We start from the raw sequence: 16,807 nt of genomic DNA, 5'->3' as shown, positions 1-16,807 counted from the left end.
TCCTAATGTTAATTTAGCCCCCAATCATAATACATTTTATTTCATATGATAAAAAATATAGTTCTCACTGATTTTTATGATTAAGATAAGGTACTATTATTGTTTGATTGTGATGGTTACTCTTTCTTTGATTTGGAAGATATAATCATTTGTATGGGTAGAGAAAGACAAGGTTTTTCCTATTAGTTGGGGGACAGAGGGGAACAAAGAAGGACAAGGGCAAATGGCACAATGAGGATGCATCAGTATCAAATTGACATCTACATGAGAATTATCAACATTAACATAAATAAAAGAAATGGATTACTTAAAAATCCATTAAGAAAATTCAAATAAATAATAATAATAATAATAATAATAATAATAACAATAATAATAATAATAATAATAATAATAATAATAATAATAATAATAATAATAATGTCACTAGACATCGATGATTCTGATTCCGAATCGATTGGCGATTTTTCTAATAAAAATATTTTTAAAATAAAATATATAGTTTTTATTTTAAGTTTAAAAAATATATTTCACGTAAAAAAAAAAAAGATCGATCAAATCATATTTGATCGCGTATGAATTGAAACCATAACGTCTAGCCCAAGAATCATCAGTTTCGATTTCTAAAAATACAAGAACACTGTAGATGATCTCTTTAGAACTAGTAAACATGTAAATATCTCACTATAAAGCATACATGTAAATATTTTTTAATATGAATTAAGCATGTATTATTAAATCTTGAATTTTGATAATGAAATTAATTGATATGTTTCTTGTACGTTTAAGTGACATACGATTGACTTTGATTAAAAAAGATAAATCAATTAAAGTAGGAGGAATCAAACGTTGAGCCGGAGCAAATATGTCAGAAGAGTGGACATCGGGCCGGAGGATCGGTTAACGTGTCGGTAGAAGGCTTCGGTTTGTTAATTCGGGCATCGAGTCAAGAAGATTGGATGTTGTGAGAAGACAATATATTGATTGGATAATACACTGAAAGAGAGAATGATGTGTCGAAGGATCGAACGAAGCTCCGGAAGAACCAATGACATGCTAGACAACATTGGATTCGCTTGTAATCAATTATGTCTAGATCTAGTTAGCTTCGAGTCTAATTGAGTCAATTTAGAATATAATTAGGCCACTCAATTAGGGGCCAGTTGGGCCCAAGTTTGAGCTATATTAAGTCAAGTGAAAGATCCAAATAGTGACTAAACAGGTGGAATCATCGGTGCCACAATCTCCAAGACTATGTCAGGCGGTGGTACCTCTAGTTTGGGTAGTGGTACCACCCAGACACAGTCTCCCAAGAGATGACACTACCAGATTGGGCGGTGGTACCGCCCAGTGTCAATACTACAGGCGATGGTACTATCAGTACCCTGAAAACCGAGGATAAGACATTTTTAAACTCCAAATTTGAATCCACTTGAGGCCTATAAATATCTCTCTCATCCGTGGTTAAAAACATAAGAATTAAGAGCAAAAAAGGAAGAAAACATTATTGTAATATTATGAGAACTCTTCTCAAACTCTAAGTGTTGGTAAAGTTTAAGAGAGGAGGTAGTGGAGGTGTAAAAGTTCTCTCATGAGCTTATAAAAGAGCTTATAAAAGGGAGAATAGAATTGTAAGAAGGTGGTTAGTCTTCGTCTATTGATGGAAGATCGCTAGTGAATGTCGGTGGCCTCGACGGAAGAGGAATTGATAGTGGATATAGGTCACGATGACCGAACCAGTATAAAAATCTAATTTAAAATTACTTTAAGCTTTTCATTTTAATTACAAACTATCTTGCTTGCTACACTCTTCCATATGCTTTAAAATTGATATTTTTATCCACTGCACTAATTTACCCCCTACACCCCCCCCCTCCCTCTTAGTGCCAACTCGATCCTAACGGTTGGTATTAAAGCCATATTTTTTCTTGTTTGGTTTAATAACCAAGAATTATTTTGAATTATTTTGTATGAAACCAAGCGAAACCATTATAAACATGTATACTTGTTTTATGGATGTCGTTAATGGTTTAAAAGTATTTGGTAAAAGTTTTTCAAATCTTGAACTTGTTAATAAAGTTTTACCATCTCTTTTTTTAAATTGAGATTTGAAAGTAATGACAATACAATAATCAAAAGACTTGAACCAATTTTCGATTGAAGAACTTATATGTTCTTTGATGACCTATGAAATGACTTATATTGAACATGAGAACTATTTTCTAAAGAATAGAAAGGATTTAGTATTTCGAATAATAGAATACCACTTAAGGGATGACTCAAGTGATGATGATGATGACCTTGAACTCCTCGTAATAAAGCTTAAAAATTTCTTAAAATAAGAATCAAAGAAAAAAAATGAACCTAAAAAAAGAAGAAAATACTCAAGGCGGCTTGGGATGAATCAAGTTCATCCGAAGATGAAGGACAAACCAACAAAGGCAAGGTGGTAAATTATGCCTTAACAGCTTCGACGATAAGGTAACCAAAACACTTTTGCTTTATTTTGAAATAACTTGATGTATTTCATGAGTTGTTTTTAAATTAGTTTAGAAAAATTATATGTAAATTATTAAAAAAATTGGAATCATGCTTATCCTTCTAGTAATTTTGAAAATGATCGTAAAAATTGGATGTTTTATAATAAAGGAACAAAATATTAAACTTAAATCTGATGCTTAAGATAAATCCTATGAATGTTTTTAAGAAAAAATAATGTGTATCTTGATGATTTAATGATATATAGTAATTTGAAATCATGATTAATGAGTTTATATTTTGAAATTATGCATGATGATATTTGTAATCTTTACCGTAATGAAAGTTTTTTTTCGGTGTTAAACGTTGATGCATATTTTTATTTTACATAAAAAAACTTGGGCATGAAATTAATCATATAAATTAAAGCAACTAAAAAGGGAATGCATTTTGAAAAGTCCTCTGTCTCTATCTTATCTTTTTCTTTTCAACAAGAAAATAATAAATCTATGTAAGTCATTCAGAATCTTTTGAAATTAATTTTGATAATTTGACAATTTGAATGAGTTTAATCTATATCATGATCGGTCTTGAATTCTTGGAATCAAAATTTGATAATTTCTTTATATGAATCAAGATTCCTCACTTTTTATTCTCAAATGATTTCTTGCATTTTATGAAAGAGAATATTTATCAAAATGAATCATATCTTTTGATATTCATATGATCTTATCTTTCATGAATTTTACTTTACAAGTATATCTCAACACTAAACTTTTCTTGTTATCCTTTATGTGATGATTTGAAAATTGATGTACAGGGAAATGAATTACACTATTATATTGTTATTCCCCTCTTTTTACCAATGACAAAGGGGAAGAAAAACTTACTAGGTTGTTCGTATAAAAAAAGAAGTAAGAAGTGCTATCTTACAAATATCAAGAGAAACAATATTTGCTAAGTTACACAAGATGCAAAAACATGCTATCTTATACATATTTCAAAAATTGCTATCTTAAGATGTAAAATTTGGAAACTTACAAATTGTAAAAGGAAGAAAAACTTGCTAGCTTGTACACTTCAAGAAAATACAAAAATAAGCTATCTTCTACTTCTAAAAAAGAAGAAAGAAATTCACTAGCTTGAATATTCTAAAGTAATAAGAAATTTACTAAATAGCTAAACTTTAATATCTCTAAAATTTGATAGTTACACTTCTCTTTTTTGTTGATGACAAAAGGGAGAATGTATGATGATATGAGAATCATACATGGTAGGATATAATATATTTTGATATTTTGATACCACGATGATTTAAAATATTTATGATGATACATGCAAAACATATAATAATGATGTATGAAATGCAATAATATGCATATAATGTGTTACAAATATTCATGATTAAATTTTCTTTGACTTGAATTCAATTTGAATTTAAGGTTATATCAATATGACATATTGATAGGGGGAGTTAAGGTTAACTCCGTCGGTTGTCATCATAAAAAAGGAGGTGATTGTTGAATCTTAGATTTTGATGATGAAATCAATTGATATGTATGTTATCTAATATGTATTTAAGTGATGCAGGACTAGCTTCAATAAAAAAAGATGAATCAATTAAAGCAAGAGGAATCAAACGTTGAGTCAAAGCAAACATATCAGAAGATTAGACGTCCGACCAGAGGATGATCGATGTGTTGGTAGAAGGCTTTGGTCTGTGAATTTAGGCATCGGGTTAAGAAGATCGGGCATTGCGCTAAGGAGATCGAATGTTGTGAGAAGATAATAAGCTGATTGGGTAATACAACGAAGGAGAGGAAGATGCGCCAAAGGATTGGACGAAGTGTTGAAAGAACCAATGACATGTTAGAAAACAAAGGATTTGATTGTAATTGATTATGTCTAGATTGAGTTAGTTTAGAGTCTAATTGAGACAGTTTAGAATGTAATTTGGTCAACTCAATTAGGGGCCAATTGAGCCCAAGTTTGGATTGTGTTGGGTCAAGTGAAAAGCCCAAACAATGATCAAACATGTGGAACCATCGATGGCACAATCTCCGAGATAGTGTCAGGCGATGGTACCGCCTAGTGATAGGGTGTCAAGCGATGGTACCGCCTAGACACAGTCTCCCAAGCGATGGTACTACTAGTATCCCGAAAATTGGGGATGAGACACTTTGAGGCTCTAAGTTTGAATCCATTTGAGGTTTATAAATACTTCTCTCATCCCTAGTTAAAAAATGCAAGAATTGAGAGTAAAAAAGAAAAAAAAACTCTGTTGTAATCTTATGAGAACTTCTCTCAAACTCTAAGTGTTAGTAAAATTTAAGAGAGGAGGTAGTGAGGGTGTAAATGTTCTCTCCTAAGCCTGTCTAAAGAAGAATTGAGTTGCAAGAAGATAGTTGGTATTCGCCTATTGAAGAAAGACCATTAGTGGATGTCGATGGTCTTGACAGAAGAAGAATCGAGAGTGGATGTAGGTCATGACAATTGAACTACTATAAAAATCTGGTTTGTATTTACTTTAAATTTTTTATTTTAATTATAAACTGCCTTACTTGCTACACTCTTTCGTAAAATCTGGTTCGTAAACTATCTTATTTTTTATTTTAATTTTTTGTACTCATTCCGTCGAAACGATTTTATAGAACGAGATTTTTAAAACTAATATTTTTATTCACTGCACTAATCACACACACACACCGATAGAAGATGATTTAAAAAGAGACTCGTAATTATTATTATTTATATATTTTCTATTTTCATCTACATATAAGTATATATGATCGTTTAAAAATTATACGATAAGTAGATATCTTGGAAATAATACGTTAGTTTGTGAGTTTCAAGTTATTCTATTGATTATCATATTCAAAAAAATAAATATATTTTATATTATATTTATTATACTTGATTTCAATCATGACATTAAGCTTTCCGAGAACTGATTTAGGATATTATTTTAAACTCGATTAAAGGAAAGATGTAAATAAAGCATAATGGTATTGTATAGCCTATAGAAAAGTCATCTGACTCATCTCCCACGTAAAAGAAAAATGAAAATGACATACTGCCTGTCTCCACCCTCGTCATTTCATCGTCATTACCAACCCTTCCCGATAACAACCATTTACCCACGCTTCTCATGCGCGGCACTCTCCTCTTCGCTTCAAGATTCGCTCACTATCATCATCCCGACGGCCGCGATGCACCCTCCAAGCAGTCAATCGTATGCTATTTGCCGGTCCACGTTCAGCATATAACCTTCCTTAAGAATGCCATCCCTTCCTTCCCACTTCATGACACGAACGCCAAAGAGGGAGTAAAAATAACACTTCCCCGTCCCAAGCGCATCTCTTCTCTTGTCAGCCGATGGAGGAGACGCCGCCATCTTCCAACATCCTCGCCAGATCCCCGGCGGAGCCCCGTGCCACACGCCACCGTGTCCGGACCCGGTCCAGGACCAGTTCCCTCTCCGGCTCCGCTTCCTCCCTGTCCTCCTCTTCCGCCGCCACCTCCCCCTCCGCATCCCCCTCCCCCCGCTCCTCCTCCGTCCCATTCTCCTGGGAGCAGCGCCCGGGCATCCCCAAAGCGCCCCCACTCCCCCCCGCCCCCGCCGCCGCCGACACCGACGCCCACCTTCTCCTCCCCCTCCCTCCCCCGGCCCGGTCCCAGTCCGACCTCTCCACCCCGCGCAAGAAGCGCCCCTCGCCGCGGGCCCCCGCCTCCCCCGACCCGTTCGCGGCCGCCCTCGCCCTGTGCGCCAAGGGCCTTCCCGACGTCGGCGACGAGATGGAGGAGCTCTGGGGGGCCACCGACGCCCCGCGCAGGGTGGCGTCCATGACCGACCGCTTCCGGCTCTTCGACTTGTACGGCTCCTGCAAGGCCACGTGCTCCGTCGTGGAGGCGACGGTGCGTCTCCCCCGGGCTCGCTCCTTCGGTTCGCTCGCCCGCCGGCCCGGTTCAACCACCATCGCCGGTTCGAGATTGGCATACAAACACGTCCCAAATTAGACGCCGAATAATACTGTTATTTGTCGTGTGTATTAATTTAGTCGCCCTGCTTGTCGTCTATCCAAACTGTCAAATCGTAATCGCTTTATATGCACTAATATCGACCATTAATAAGCAGCATCTAATTAATTATTAGTCGGACCGTGTTAGAGTGAGTGCATGAGATCTACCGCGGCCTTCACAATGGCATGGTTGACTTACGGTAACTCCTTGTAGCTGTTCCGCTACACACCACTGTGGCGGGCTCCACATCCTCCTTCCTTTCCTCCCTCGGGCCTCGTGTCATGCTTACAGAGTGGAGTGAGGGAACGACCTTGTTGACTCGACTGTGGGCGTTGACCTTTCGCTAGACGCTTGCGCCCGTGTGAATCTTTCACGAGTCCGGCCGCGCCCTTCCCAGTGTCGGATCGAATCTTTGTGGCCATCTGGTCTCCGTCGGTGGCGGGTTCCGGCGAGGATCCGATCCGATTCGTCGAGTGTCCATCTCGACCTTTCGCCATCGCCGGATGCAGCGTGACCAGTGACGACGACGGCAACGAGACGGGACTGTCAATCGCTGATGCGAACAGTGTTGACTTTTTATCGAGATCAGCCCTCGATCGATGTAGATTTCGCTGTCGGTTGCTTGAGGAAGACGATATGATACCGAATCCCATGTTAAAGGATTCATCGTGTTGCAATTATTAGTTTGGCCCACTCACCGTCGCTGCATGCAGCCGATCTGTAGCTCCCAAGGCTTATATTATATGCTTGCTTCTCTTAGTCGTTCTCGTTTCGTGGGTTGACCATTTCGTTCCACCAATACTTGGATCTCTTGCGCTCTTTGACGATGTGGATTTACATTCCTGTCAGTGACAAGTTGTATTTTTGTGAGTAGAGTACTCGTAAATTTCATTCTGTACGTTGTTGAATCCATATGGACTATTATCTATCACCTCACAACTGGAGAAAGCATCAGAGGGAGAGAGAGAGAGAGAAAGAGAGGAAACACTTGTGTGCTGGCGATAAGATCTCATGAGGTGGAAGGCAGCACCCTAAGTTGGTACATCTATGGATGCATCATATTATATGATGAGATGAACTCCGATGTGCATCGATACATAGTTTAGGTCTATCTCAAACCAGCTTAGGAGATGCTGTCTTCACCAGTAGAAACCCTCCGTGGCATGATCCATGGTCAAGTGCAGAAGAAGAAGAAGAAGAAGATGAACTCATTTCTCTTCTCGTTCACCATCCTTTCGTCTGCCTTCCTCTTACTTCTCCCTCCCTATTATATGTAGAAAACATTGTCCAATTCCTGATGCAGATGCAATGTCATAAAATAGTTTCGGTGACTTTTGAGTTTTTTTGGTGTAAATGATAAACAACAAAGATAAGATTTGAGCTTAGATTCGGAACGAATCTATTAAGATGGATGTTTTCGCTCTTAAGATGAGAAAAAGATATATTAAGATTTAACGAAGGGAAGAAAACCTTTTTCACAGATTTTTCTTCCTCTTCCTTGTATTGACTTCCCTCCATAGATTGGGCTCAAGATAGAACGATGTGGGCTAAAACAATCTCTCCACATATTTGTGGTCGAGTCGCGTGGGAGTCTACCCTCGATCCAAAACCTTGACTTTTAAGGCCCGTTGCAATCTTATTCATTAATATTTTGATTTTAGTTATAATTATAATTCCAATTCTATTTGGAATTCAAATGGTAGAATTAATATGACCCACAATCTTTAATTTTTCATTTCATATTTAATGATAATTTCATAAATGTCTTAAAATTTATTGTTAATGAAAAATACTAACAAAATGATTAAGGATGTGAAATTAACTATATATATATATATATATATATATATATATATATATATATATATATATATATATATATATATATATATATATATATATATATATATATATATATATATATATATATTCAAAATTGATGTCTTGATATAAAATATTCTTTCTGTAACTATAAATTTAGTCTCTGATCCTCTCTCTACATGTATATAAAGTGGGTAATGGAGATAAATCTGAATTTTCTATTAGAAAGTTTAGTTAATTTTCAATTAAGGTTTATTATGTGAACATGATTAACTGTAGTGTTATTCAATTAGGTTTGAATCAAACCGTTAAGGATCGAATCGATTTTTTTAATTTAGTTTAATTAAAATAAAATAATTAAGTAAGTAAATAGAAACTAATTTTAATTTACTTAATTGAATCGATTGAAAATTAGTTAGTCTAATTCAGATAACAATTTAATTGATTTATAATTTCAATTAAGTTTTTAAAAATAATTCTTGAAATGAATTTGTTCAATTAAATTGAACTGAAAATTAGACGACATAATAAGATTTATGAAATTAAGCTCATATCATTTATAAAATTAGAAGTTTGGATTGCTTTGATCAATTTAAATCGATTAAAAGTATACTCTCGAATTGAAACAGTTTATAGTCTTCAAAATCGAACCATTAGTGAGTCCATTTAGATCAAGCCTATTTTGAATCGATTCGATTCGATTAGGTTGGTTCACTTTGAACCCCATAATTAACTCTCAAGATAATAGTATCATATATTTTTTATTAATAAAAATGATTTATTAGTTGGTTTCTCAAACCATTGAAGACCCAAAGTGGTTTCATTTTTAATCCTCCATATAATGCGTTAACAACGAAGAGGTTAGTGAGAGAAATGCCAAAGAGGCGAGCATCTCTCAATCCCTTCTCTCATCTCACTAAGAATTCATTCCGAGCTCTGATCAAGAATGTATCCAACCCCGAGGAGTCATCCTACGGAACAATGGTTAATTGTAGGAATCATTCCCCCTCACATGGCCCTGACAAGGGTTTGTACTACCCATTGCGTGTCCGTGTGATGCAGCAACACCAAAGAATATTCTGCACTGATCAACTAGTTTTCCTCCTCCACAATTCCCAACACACTTGAATGCGGCCAGACTGACACAAGGACATGAAAGAGCCTCTCGAAAGCCTTCTCTTGGCTCAATGAGGACCCTATCCTCTCCGTCATCTTCCACTGTTGGCCTTGCCCATAGCCTGAGCTCATGCTGGCATGTCACAGAGAAAAGTACGGCAAACCCAGCATGCTTCGATCACTGTTCACTGTCATTGTGCAGGAAGCTGCGGGTGGAACATTGCTTGCTCTTCTTTCACTCATTCGGAGAGCTGATCATGGTCAACAACTACGGTGTGGGGTTGGGGTCGGTGCACCGGACTACGTGAGCTTCTAACTCACCCTGTTGCTGAACTTACTGTTTCGATCTCGTGACAGATGTGTCTTCTGCTGCTATCTGTTAAGTGTGTCTAAGCTGTCATCAATTAATGGATTTGAAGGAGATAGGCCTGTGTCCTTCCTACTCCCCCAGCTGCCGACTCTTTGCTCCTGCCATTGTACGCAGTACGGAGTTGATGATGCCAGAGAATCTTTTCCAGCTCGCAGTGAAACCGAGTGAAGGGAATATTGATGACCGAAGAGAAGGCGATATATGCTTCAAGCCATTCACTCATCATCACCATTGGTGGAAGAGCGAGGAAGAAGAAGAAGAAGAAGAAGAAGAAGAAGAAGAAGAAGAAGAAGAGAAGGATGAGCTGGGAGAGAGGTGGAGAGTGCAGCAGCAAGAAGAAGAGGGTGATGGTGCTGATAGACGGCACTGCTCGCGCCGAGCAGGCCATGGTGTGGGCCTTGACCCATGTGGCGAACAAGGGGGACCTCGTCACCCTCCTCCACGTCCTCCCTCCCCACTGCTCCGGCTCTGCTCACCTGGAGGAGGAGACCTCCCGCCTCATCGACTCCCTCGGGTCGATCTGCAAGGCCATTCGTCCCCAGGCAATCTCCTCCCCTCCCCTTCACGTTCTTCTTCATCATCTCGCAGTAGCTTTATCTGGTTTCCATACATGCCTGTGTTCAGGTGAGAGTGGAGGTGTTGGTGATCCAAGGACCCAAGCTGGCCACGGTTCTCGGCCAGGTCAAGAAGCTCGACGTCTCTGTTCTGGTGCTAAATCAAAGCAAGCCATCTCCGCTCTGCTGGTAACTTCATGAGCTCTTCGGTCGAGACCATTACCTCTTTGTCTGACTCTGCTCACCCCTCCAACTGCAGCATGATGACGAGCAGCCACGAGGAGTTCGTGGAGCAGTGCATCGACAGGGCCGAGTGCCAGACGATGGCGGTGAGGAAGCAGAGCCATGGCGTCGGGGGGTACCTCGTCAGCACCCGATGGCAGAAGAACTTCTGGCTTCTGGCTTAGTCCAGCAGTGCAGCAACATTGAGTACTTCCTGCTGTGTCGGATCTGATGTCATCGATCCCAGTGATGTGTGTTCCATGTTTAGCTTCGGAGTAGCTTAATCTCTCATCATGGTTGGGTCAAACCAAGTCAACCTCAGTTGGCTCTTCAAGATAAGCTTCGATAGCTGGCCACCATATGCGATGCGATCGATCATTTGCTTTCGGTCGCACCCGCAGTTGACGAACCCTGTGCTTTCGGGCCATGACATGACCACCCTCCTCGGCCTGACCCATTCATCGCTCCACCGACCACACCCATCCTGGCCCACCACGACTCCGACCTGTCATGTGGCTGGAAAAAGATACCCACACTCTTGTGTCTTTTTCGGACATCGTCATTGCTTTGACCTCCATCGCAGCTGCTGCACCGGGAGGTCAACGACCGAGGTCTATTTAAATCGGATTTATAATATTTATTAATCGAACTTATATTAAAATAGACGGTTCATGTGCTCTGCTTTTTGATGCACTAATCGCAGTCGTATCGAAAAGGAGAAGCATTAATTACCATACAACAACCTTGGGTGTCGAATCGGCTCATCTCCGCCGGACCGTTCCAACCACGGAATCGAGACATCGGGTCAAATCAGCTGCAATCAGAGAGTCGAACCCAAGATTGGACTCTTGCGCACGCACGCACGCGAACCTCACTACGGCTGGGTCAATGCTCGCCTCCGCGCCCGTCCAAAGGAAACAAACAAACCCAACGGAATAAAGGCGCACGCGAAAGGGGCATGGCATTGTTTTCGCCCATGCGATTGATGGCTCCGCGTGGGTCCCGTCGTCTCCGGTCCTTTCACCGTCGGTCCCGATCGCGTAATCCGGCCGCGTTTACCCGTCAGGATGAGCCGACGTGACCGCGGTAATAAATCTAGATAGAAACGCGTATGGGGTCGGGGGGGGGGGGGCGTCCGATCGACCGCCCGTGACGGACGTCAACGTGATGGGGCCCACTACCGCGGCGAATCATAAGCCGCGTGCGCTTCGGCGTTATCCTGCGCCAACTTGCCCCGCCGCGACACCGCAACGCGGCATGGGCATCGGGGTGAGGACAGAGGACGAAACGGTGGGGCCCGAATCGCCCGATCATTGGCCCGCGTCAGGCGGAACCCAGTGGGACCCGCGGAGCTCAGACTGCCGCGTGCCCGGCCGTTGGATAGGTCCGTCGGACGGTGCGTAGCCCACCCCGCGCAAGCTGACACTCTCCCACGTGGTGGGTCCGGCCTCCCGAGAAGAGAAGCTCCTCTTCGAATCAGAGGATGACACGTACTGGCATCCCCTCGCACCCGCCGGGGGGGTCTGCCCGTCGGGCACGCGGCGGCCGACCAGCTTCATCCACGTGTCCCGTGGCAGGGGATCCCATCGGTGGGTGGTCTTTAATACGCATCAGCCCCTCGTCGCGTGCTGCAGCGGCCGATGAAGATCGAGCAGGGGGTTTTACTCCGCGATGAAAGGGTAAATAGTGAGGGGACTATTGCCGAACAGTTGGTGGGGGAGGTTTGAGCGAGGGGATTAAGCCATCGGATCCCGATTGGCGTGGAAAATTCGAAGCTGGAAGGCCTGTTTCCACCATTATAAAAGGTTAATTTCGGCGTCGGGGAGTGCGGCGAAAACCCTTGCTTTGGGGTTGTCTTCCGCTTAACAAGAAAGCGACAGGTGATGGACTTAAGCGTGGTACCCTACACAGGGGGGAGGGAGGAGGAAGCGGAGGGAGCGGGCGGCGGCGGCGGCGGCGGCGCGAGGTACCGGGAGTGCCTCCGTAACCATGCGGCGGCGATGGGGGGACAGGCCTACGACGGGTGCGGCGAGTTCATGCCGGCCGGGGAGGAGGACAGCCTGGACGCCCTCAAGTGCGCGGCGTGTGGCTGCCACCGCAACTTTCACCGCCGGGAGGGCCTGTCCGTCGCTGGCCCCCGGCCGCCTCTCCTCCTCTACGGACCCGGCGCCTCCGCCGCCGCCGCCGCCGCGTGGGATCACAGCAAATTAGGTCAGCAACCGCCGCCGCCGCAGTTCCCGGCCTTCCTCCCGGCCCCGATGCCGCTTCCGTACCACGCGATGCAGCCCCCGCCGCTGGCCGCGGCGCTGCCTCTGCCGCCGTGCCAGGAGGCGGGGCCGGATCGGGCTTGCCGTGTGGGGTCGGAGACGCCGCCGCGGCGCGAGGAGGCGGCCGCCGAGGCGTCCGGGTCCCGCAAGCGGTTCCGCACCAGGTTCACGGCGGAGCAGAAGGAGAAGATGCAGGCCTTCGCGGAGAAGCTGGGGTGGCGTGTCCAGAAGCAAGACGACGTCGCGCTCGACGAGTTCTGCCTCCAGATCGGCGTCAAGCGGCACGTCCTCAAGGTCTGGATGCACAACAACAAGAGCCACCTCTCCTCCTCCTCATCCTCCTCCTCCGCCTCCCACTCCGCCACCGCCGACCCCGCCACCCGCGACGCCGCCTCCGCCTCCGCCTCCGCCTCCGCCCCTCCCATCCACGCCTAATCAGATCCTTTCATATGATGTACGTCTCTAGCGGTAATAACAGAAGATTAGCGAGCTATGTCTCTACGGTACGATGGCTTTAAGATTAGTACTATGAGCCCCTAATTCTCCTCTCCTTTACTTACGAGCGTGATGTGCACTTGCTTGGATTACTTTAGTGGGTATGGGAATGTGCGCGAGGAGATTGGGAGATGGCGACCTGTGCATGGTGGGAAAAGAAAGCCCTTTTTATTTGTCCGCTTGCTAATGATGTGGGGAGGGGGGGCTGCGTGTGTGTTTTGGCTGCTGCCACTTGTTTATATATGTGCCCCCCCCCGCCCGGACCGGTCCACCCGCTGCTGCTGGATCGTCTGGCATTCCTTCTGATGCAAAAGCCCGAAACATCAAGAAGCAGGCACCGCTCGACGATTCTGCGGCGAGAAGAGCGCGCCGATGCCCGGACATCTCGACGAACAGATCGTGGAAGCTAACCGTGGCATTTGCGGGTCGGTGCGTCGGTGCTGATGTCTGGACATTTCGTCGAACAGATCTTGGAAGCAAGCGTGGCGGTTGTGGTTTGGTGACTCTGTGGCAAGAGGAGCGTGCTGATGTCTGGACATTTCGTCGAACGGATGGTGGAAGCTCAAGAAGCCAACAGTGGCATTTCTGTCGTCACCTTCAGCCCATGTGAGCATCATCATTTCGGGAGGCCATCATGACATGCTATAATGATGATCACATACTGCCACGCTACCTCGGTTCGACGCTAGATTTCATGGACAGAATTGGCTCTCGGCATCGCTGTAGAGACTGTCATAATGGTACGAGCGAAGCCAGTTGGAAATAATGGTAGGAGAGTTGAAATATCGGATTAAAAATTTATAATTAAATAAGAGATTAATATAAGGGTTTTAATCTCTTATTAAAATATTTATTTATTTATTTATTTAATATTGAGTAAAAATATTCACGCAAGGTGATGGGGTGAAAGGGAGGTAGGGGTTCTTTTCATTAGCTATGCAGCATATTTCTGAGAGTTTCTTAAGCATACATGCATGTGTTGCCAAAAGGTGGTACTTGTGAGGATTATTTCTTCTTATCAAGATGGAATATACCCCCAGCTTTGGACATCATTCTCTCAATGCCCTTCGACAACAGTCACCAAGTGCCTTGCAAAGCTTAAAGAAAGAAAGAGGACGAGTCTTTGCTGAGAAGACGGTTAGATCAGGATTTGGGTTAGGAAAATGATGACTAATAAAAAAAAATTTCATTTGTTAGGAACTAAGGGCTCGAATCTTATAAAAGATCATTTGATCGATCGACCATTGATATAACCTGTAGGCTTACGAGAAATTATCTGTTTTCGACGTACCCACATGGTTTGATCCTTTCGGAACATAAAGACATATTTAAAAGTAAAGAAGACCATGGACTTACGAGTCCTTGTTTCCCATACTCCTCAATCAATACAGGACTAAATGATTATATATATATATATATATATAAATAAGATGTATGGATGGTATGAAAAAGATTTCTGTGCCATAGTCAAACTATTAGGGAAGATTTTTTTTTATGTGTTTGTTTGTTTAGGTTTAACGTGTGAAAAGAATAGAACCAAATGAAGAACGAGCATTATATAATTTTTAAATTAAGCAGCAAGTGAAAAATGAATTTTGATTTGGTGATCATGAGAATATTGTTTGTTTGTGATGATAATTAACCATTAATGTGTGTCTAGATTACAAAAGGACTATGATATGAAATATTAATTGATGATATGAGCACAAATAAAGAGAGATTTTGACGATGCAAAACCGATTTAGTTTATTTTTTTATTTGAATACAGATAATTTTAAAAGAAAAATATAAATTAATTAGGAAATGGAAGTACATGAAAAGAGTAAGGAGGAGGAGGGGAATTTGTCCTCCAAAAACAGGAGACTCAGTGGATTTTTCCATAAAAATAAATAAATAAATAACAAGTGGGCATTTACATTTAGATATATAGGAATATAAGAGATACTGGGCGTTTAAGCATCCTAAATCGATGCTGAATGTCGAGGATAATGGACTTTAGTTGCCATGGAATCTTTTTCTTCTTGAAGATTGATGTACTTGATGATGTTGAGAGCATCCAAATAAATAATAATCAGATGGTGCAGTGAAGTGAAAGAGATTTGGCAAAATGGAGAGACATGATGTCAGTGTACGGAGATTTGAAGACGAATCCAGTTGTTGCCAGCCATATCTAAGATCGAAAGAAGCATCACATTCTAAAATAGTAATAATGTTAGGGTGACTTATGTGTATGGTAGAGAGTTGATGAGGTAGGAGAAGACACCAAATGTTCCTCAGACCGATGAGGTAATTTACATCGTGTAAAGAAGACGGATTTTGAGAATAGAGATAGAGAGAGCCTTCCATTTGTGGTTGCGAAATCTAGCGAACCATCATAGTGTATTATTATTAGCTATGAGGCTCAGAATGCAACATGTTTTAGGAGGTTGGCACCATCCTCTCAAGCTATATGGAGGTAAAGTGACTCAAAGTGAGATGGAAAGAAAATGGAAATAATAGAATCAATCACATCTAAGATTCCAATTTTCAAGTAAAGAGTTTTGACTTTGGATGTCACTTTTAAATGTCATATCTTTTCCCCAACTATATTTCTTATAGTCGAATATAGAAAAAAAAAATCTTTTTAAGCAAAAGTGAGTGGAATAGATTAAAAAAGAATCAATAAATAATAATATTATTTTATCATCCTCTTAATTAACTAACACTTTAAATCAATAAATTAGGAAATGTGTCCATTTTTTAATTCTTTATTATAAAAAAATTTCAATACCTCACGTAGCATGACGACGAATATTTCTTAAGCGCTTGGATGGAGTCACCGATGGAAAGGCAATAAGCTTAGTGAAATTGGAAATGGCTAATAATGCTCAACTTGGGATCTGATTCCATCAACCAATTGGAGAGAGACTTCTTACCTTAGATTACTTGGAGCCGAAGCTTGCAACAGGGAGACACCAGAGGCAGATTTCTCAGTTGTCGTCCTCTTCACATGAATGCCAACCAGATTGATCCTGCCCAGGCTCACAAAACACCAAGTTTCAGAGATATGCTAAAGTAATGTGCCATGGATGATCGAACAATGCTGCTTCTAAGACACCCATGTGAGTCTAAAGTCATAGCCTAGACCTAAATGGTGTGCCTACGAATCATATAAAGTGCTATCATGGAAGTGAGATTGACACCAACTCCTCAAGTACACCTTTTCAGCTACAGTAATTAAATTCATTAGTGTTCGACCAAGTTGTGCATAAAGACAACACTCATGCTTGCATTGTCCACATCCAGGAACATGAACATGAACATTCAATGCGCTTGTCGAATGACCATGGAAGAAAGACCTCACCTTCCGCTACAGGAGGCAAACAATGACGGCAACCACGTCAAAGTACACCGCATTCCTGCAGCAAAGAAAAAGTTGATGCGTTAGAAACTATATCAGCACATGATAATTCAAAGAAAACGAT

At 41.8% G+C, this 16,807-nt stretch overlaps 3 protein-coding genes across 3 annotated transcripts; all 3 read left to right on the top strand.

Moving 5' to 3' along the window:
• Positions 1–5,789: 5,789 nt before the first annotated feature.
• Positions 5,790–6,553, top strand: LOC103979637 (uncharacterized). Its single transcript, XM_009395805.3, has one exon. It carries the CDS (start codon positions 5,854–5,856, stop codon positions 6,493–6,495), a length of 642 nt encoding a protein of 213 aa, XP_009394080.2. The 5' UTR covers positions 5,790–5,853; the 3' UTR covers positions 6,496–6,553.
• A 3,283-nt stretch (positions 6,554–9,836) lies between these two features.
• On the top strand, positions 9,837–11,633 carry LOC135632683 (uncharacterized). The gene is made up of 3 exons (XM_065141354.1): positions 9,837–10,347; positions 10,430–10,548; positions 10,619–11,633. The coding sequence occupies exons 1-3, from the start codon at positions 9,985–9,987 to the stop codon at positions 10,764–10,766; spliced, it is 630 nt and encodes a 209-aa protein (XP_064997426.1). The 5' UTR covers positions 9,837–9,984; the 3' UTR covers positions 10,767–11,633.
• A 585-nt stretch (positions 11,634–12,218) lies between these two features.
• Positions 12,219–13,403, top strand: LOC135632682 (zinc-finger homeodomain protein 8-like). The gene has a single exon (XM_065141353.1). It carries the CDS (start codon positions 12,465–12,467, stop codon positions 13,281–13,283), a length of 819 nt encoding a protein of 272 aa, XP_064997425.1. The 5' UTR covers positions 12,219–12,464; the 3' UTR covers positions 13,284–13,403.
• Positions 13,404–16,807: the final 3,404 nt, after the last annotated feature.

This window comes from Musa acuminata, chromosome BXJ3-3 (genome assembly GCF_036884655.1).
Source record: "Musa acuminata AAA Group cultivar baxijiao chromosome BXJ3-3, Cavendish_Baxijiao_AAA, whole genome shotgun sequence".
Lineage (NCBI taxonomy): Eukaryota > Viridiplantae > Streptophyta > Magnoliopsida > Zingiberales > Musaceae > Musa > Musa acuminata.
This window is presented reverse-complemented; position numbering and strand designations above follow the sequence as displayed.

Coding starts and splice junctions, on each gene's coding strand:
- LOC103979637 (XM_009395805.3), top strand. CDS start 5,854: ATGGAGGAGACGCCGCCATCTTCCAACATCCTCGCCAGATCCCCGGCG.
- LOC135632683 (XM_065141354.1), top strand. CDS start 9,985: ATGACCGAAGAGAAGGCGATATATGCTTCAAGCCATTCACTCATCATC. Junction 10,348..10,429: donor GCAAGGCCATTCGTCCCCAG/GCAATCTCCTCC, acceptor GCCTGTGTTCAG/GTGAGAGTGGAGGTGTTGGT. Junction 10,549..10,618: donor AAGCCATCTCCGCTCTGCTG/GTAACTTCATGA, acceptor CTCCAACTGCAG/CATGATGACGAGCAGCCACG.
- LOC135632682 (XM_065141353.1), top strand. CDS start 12,465: ATGGACTTAAGCGTGGTACCCTACACAGGGGGGAGGGAGGAGGAAGCG.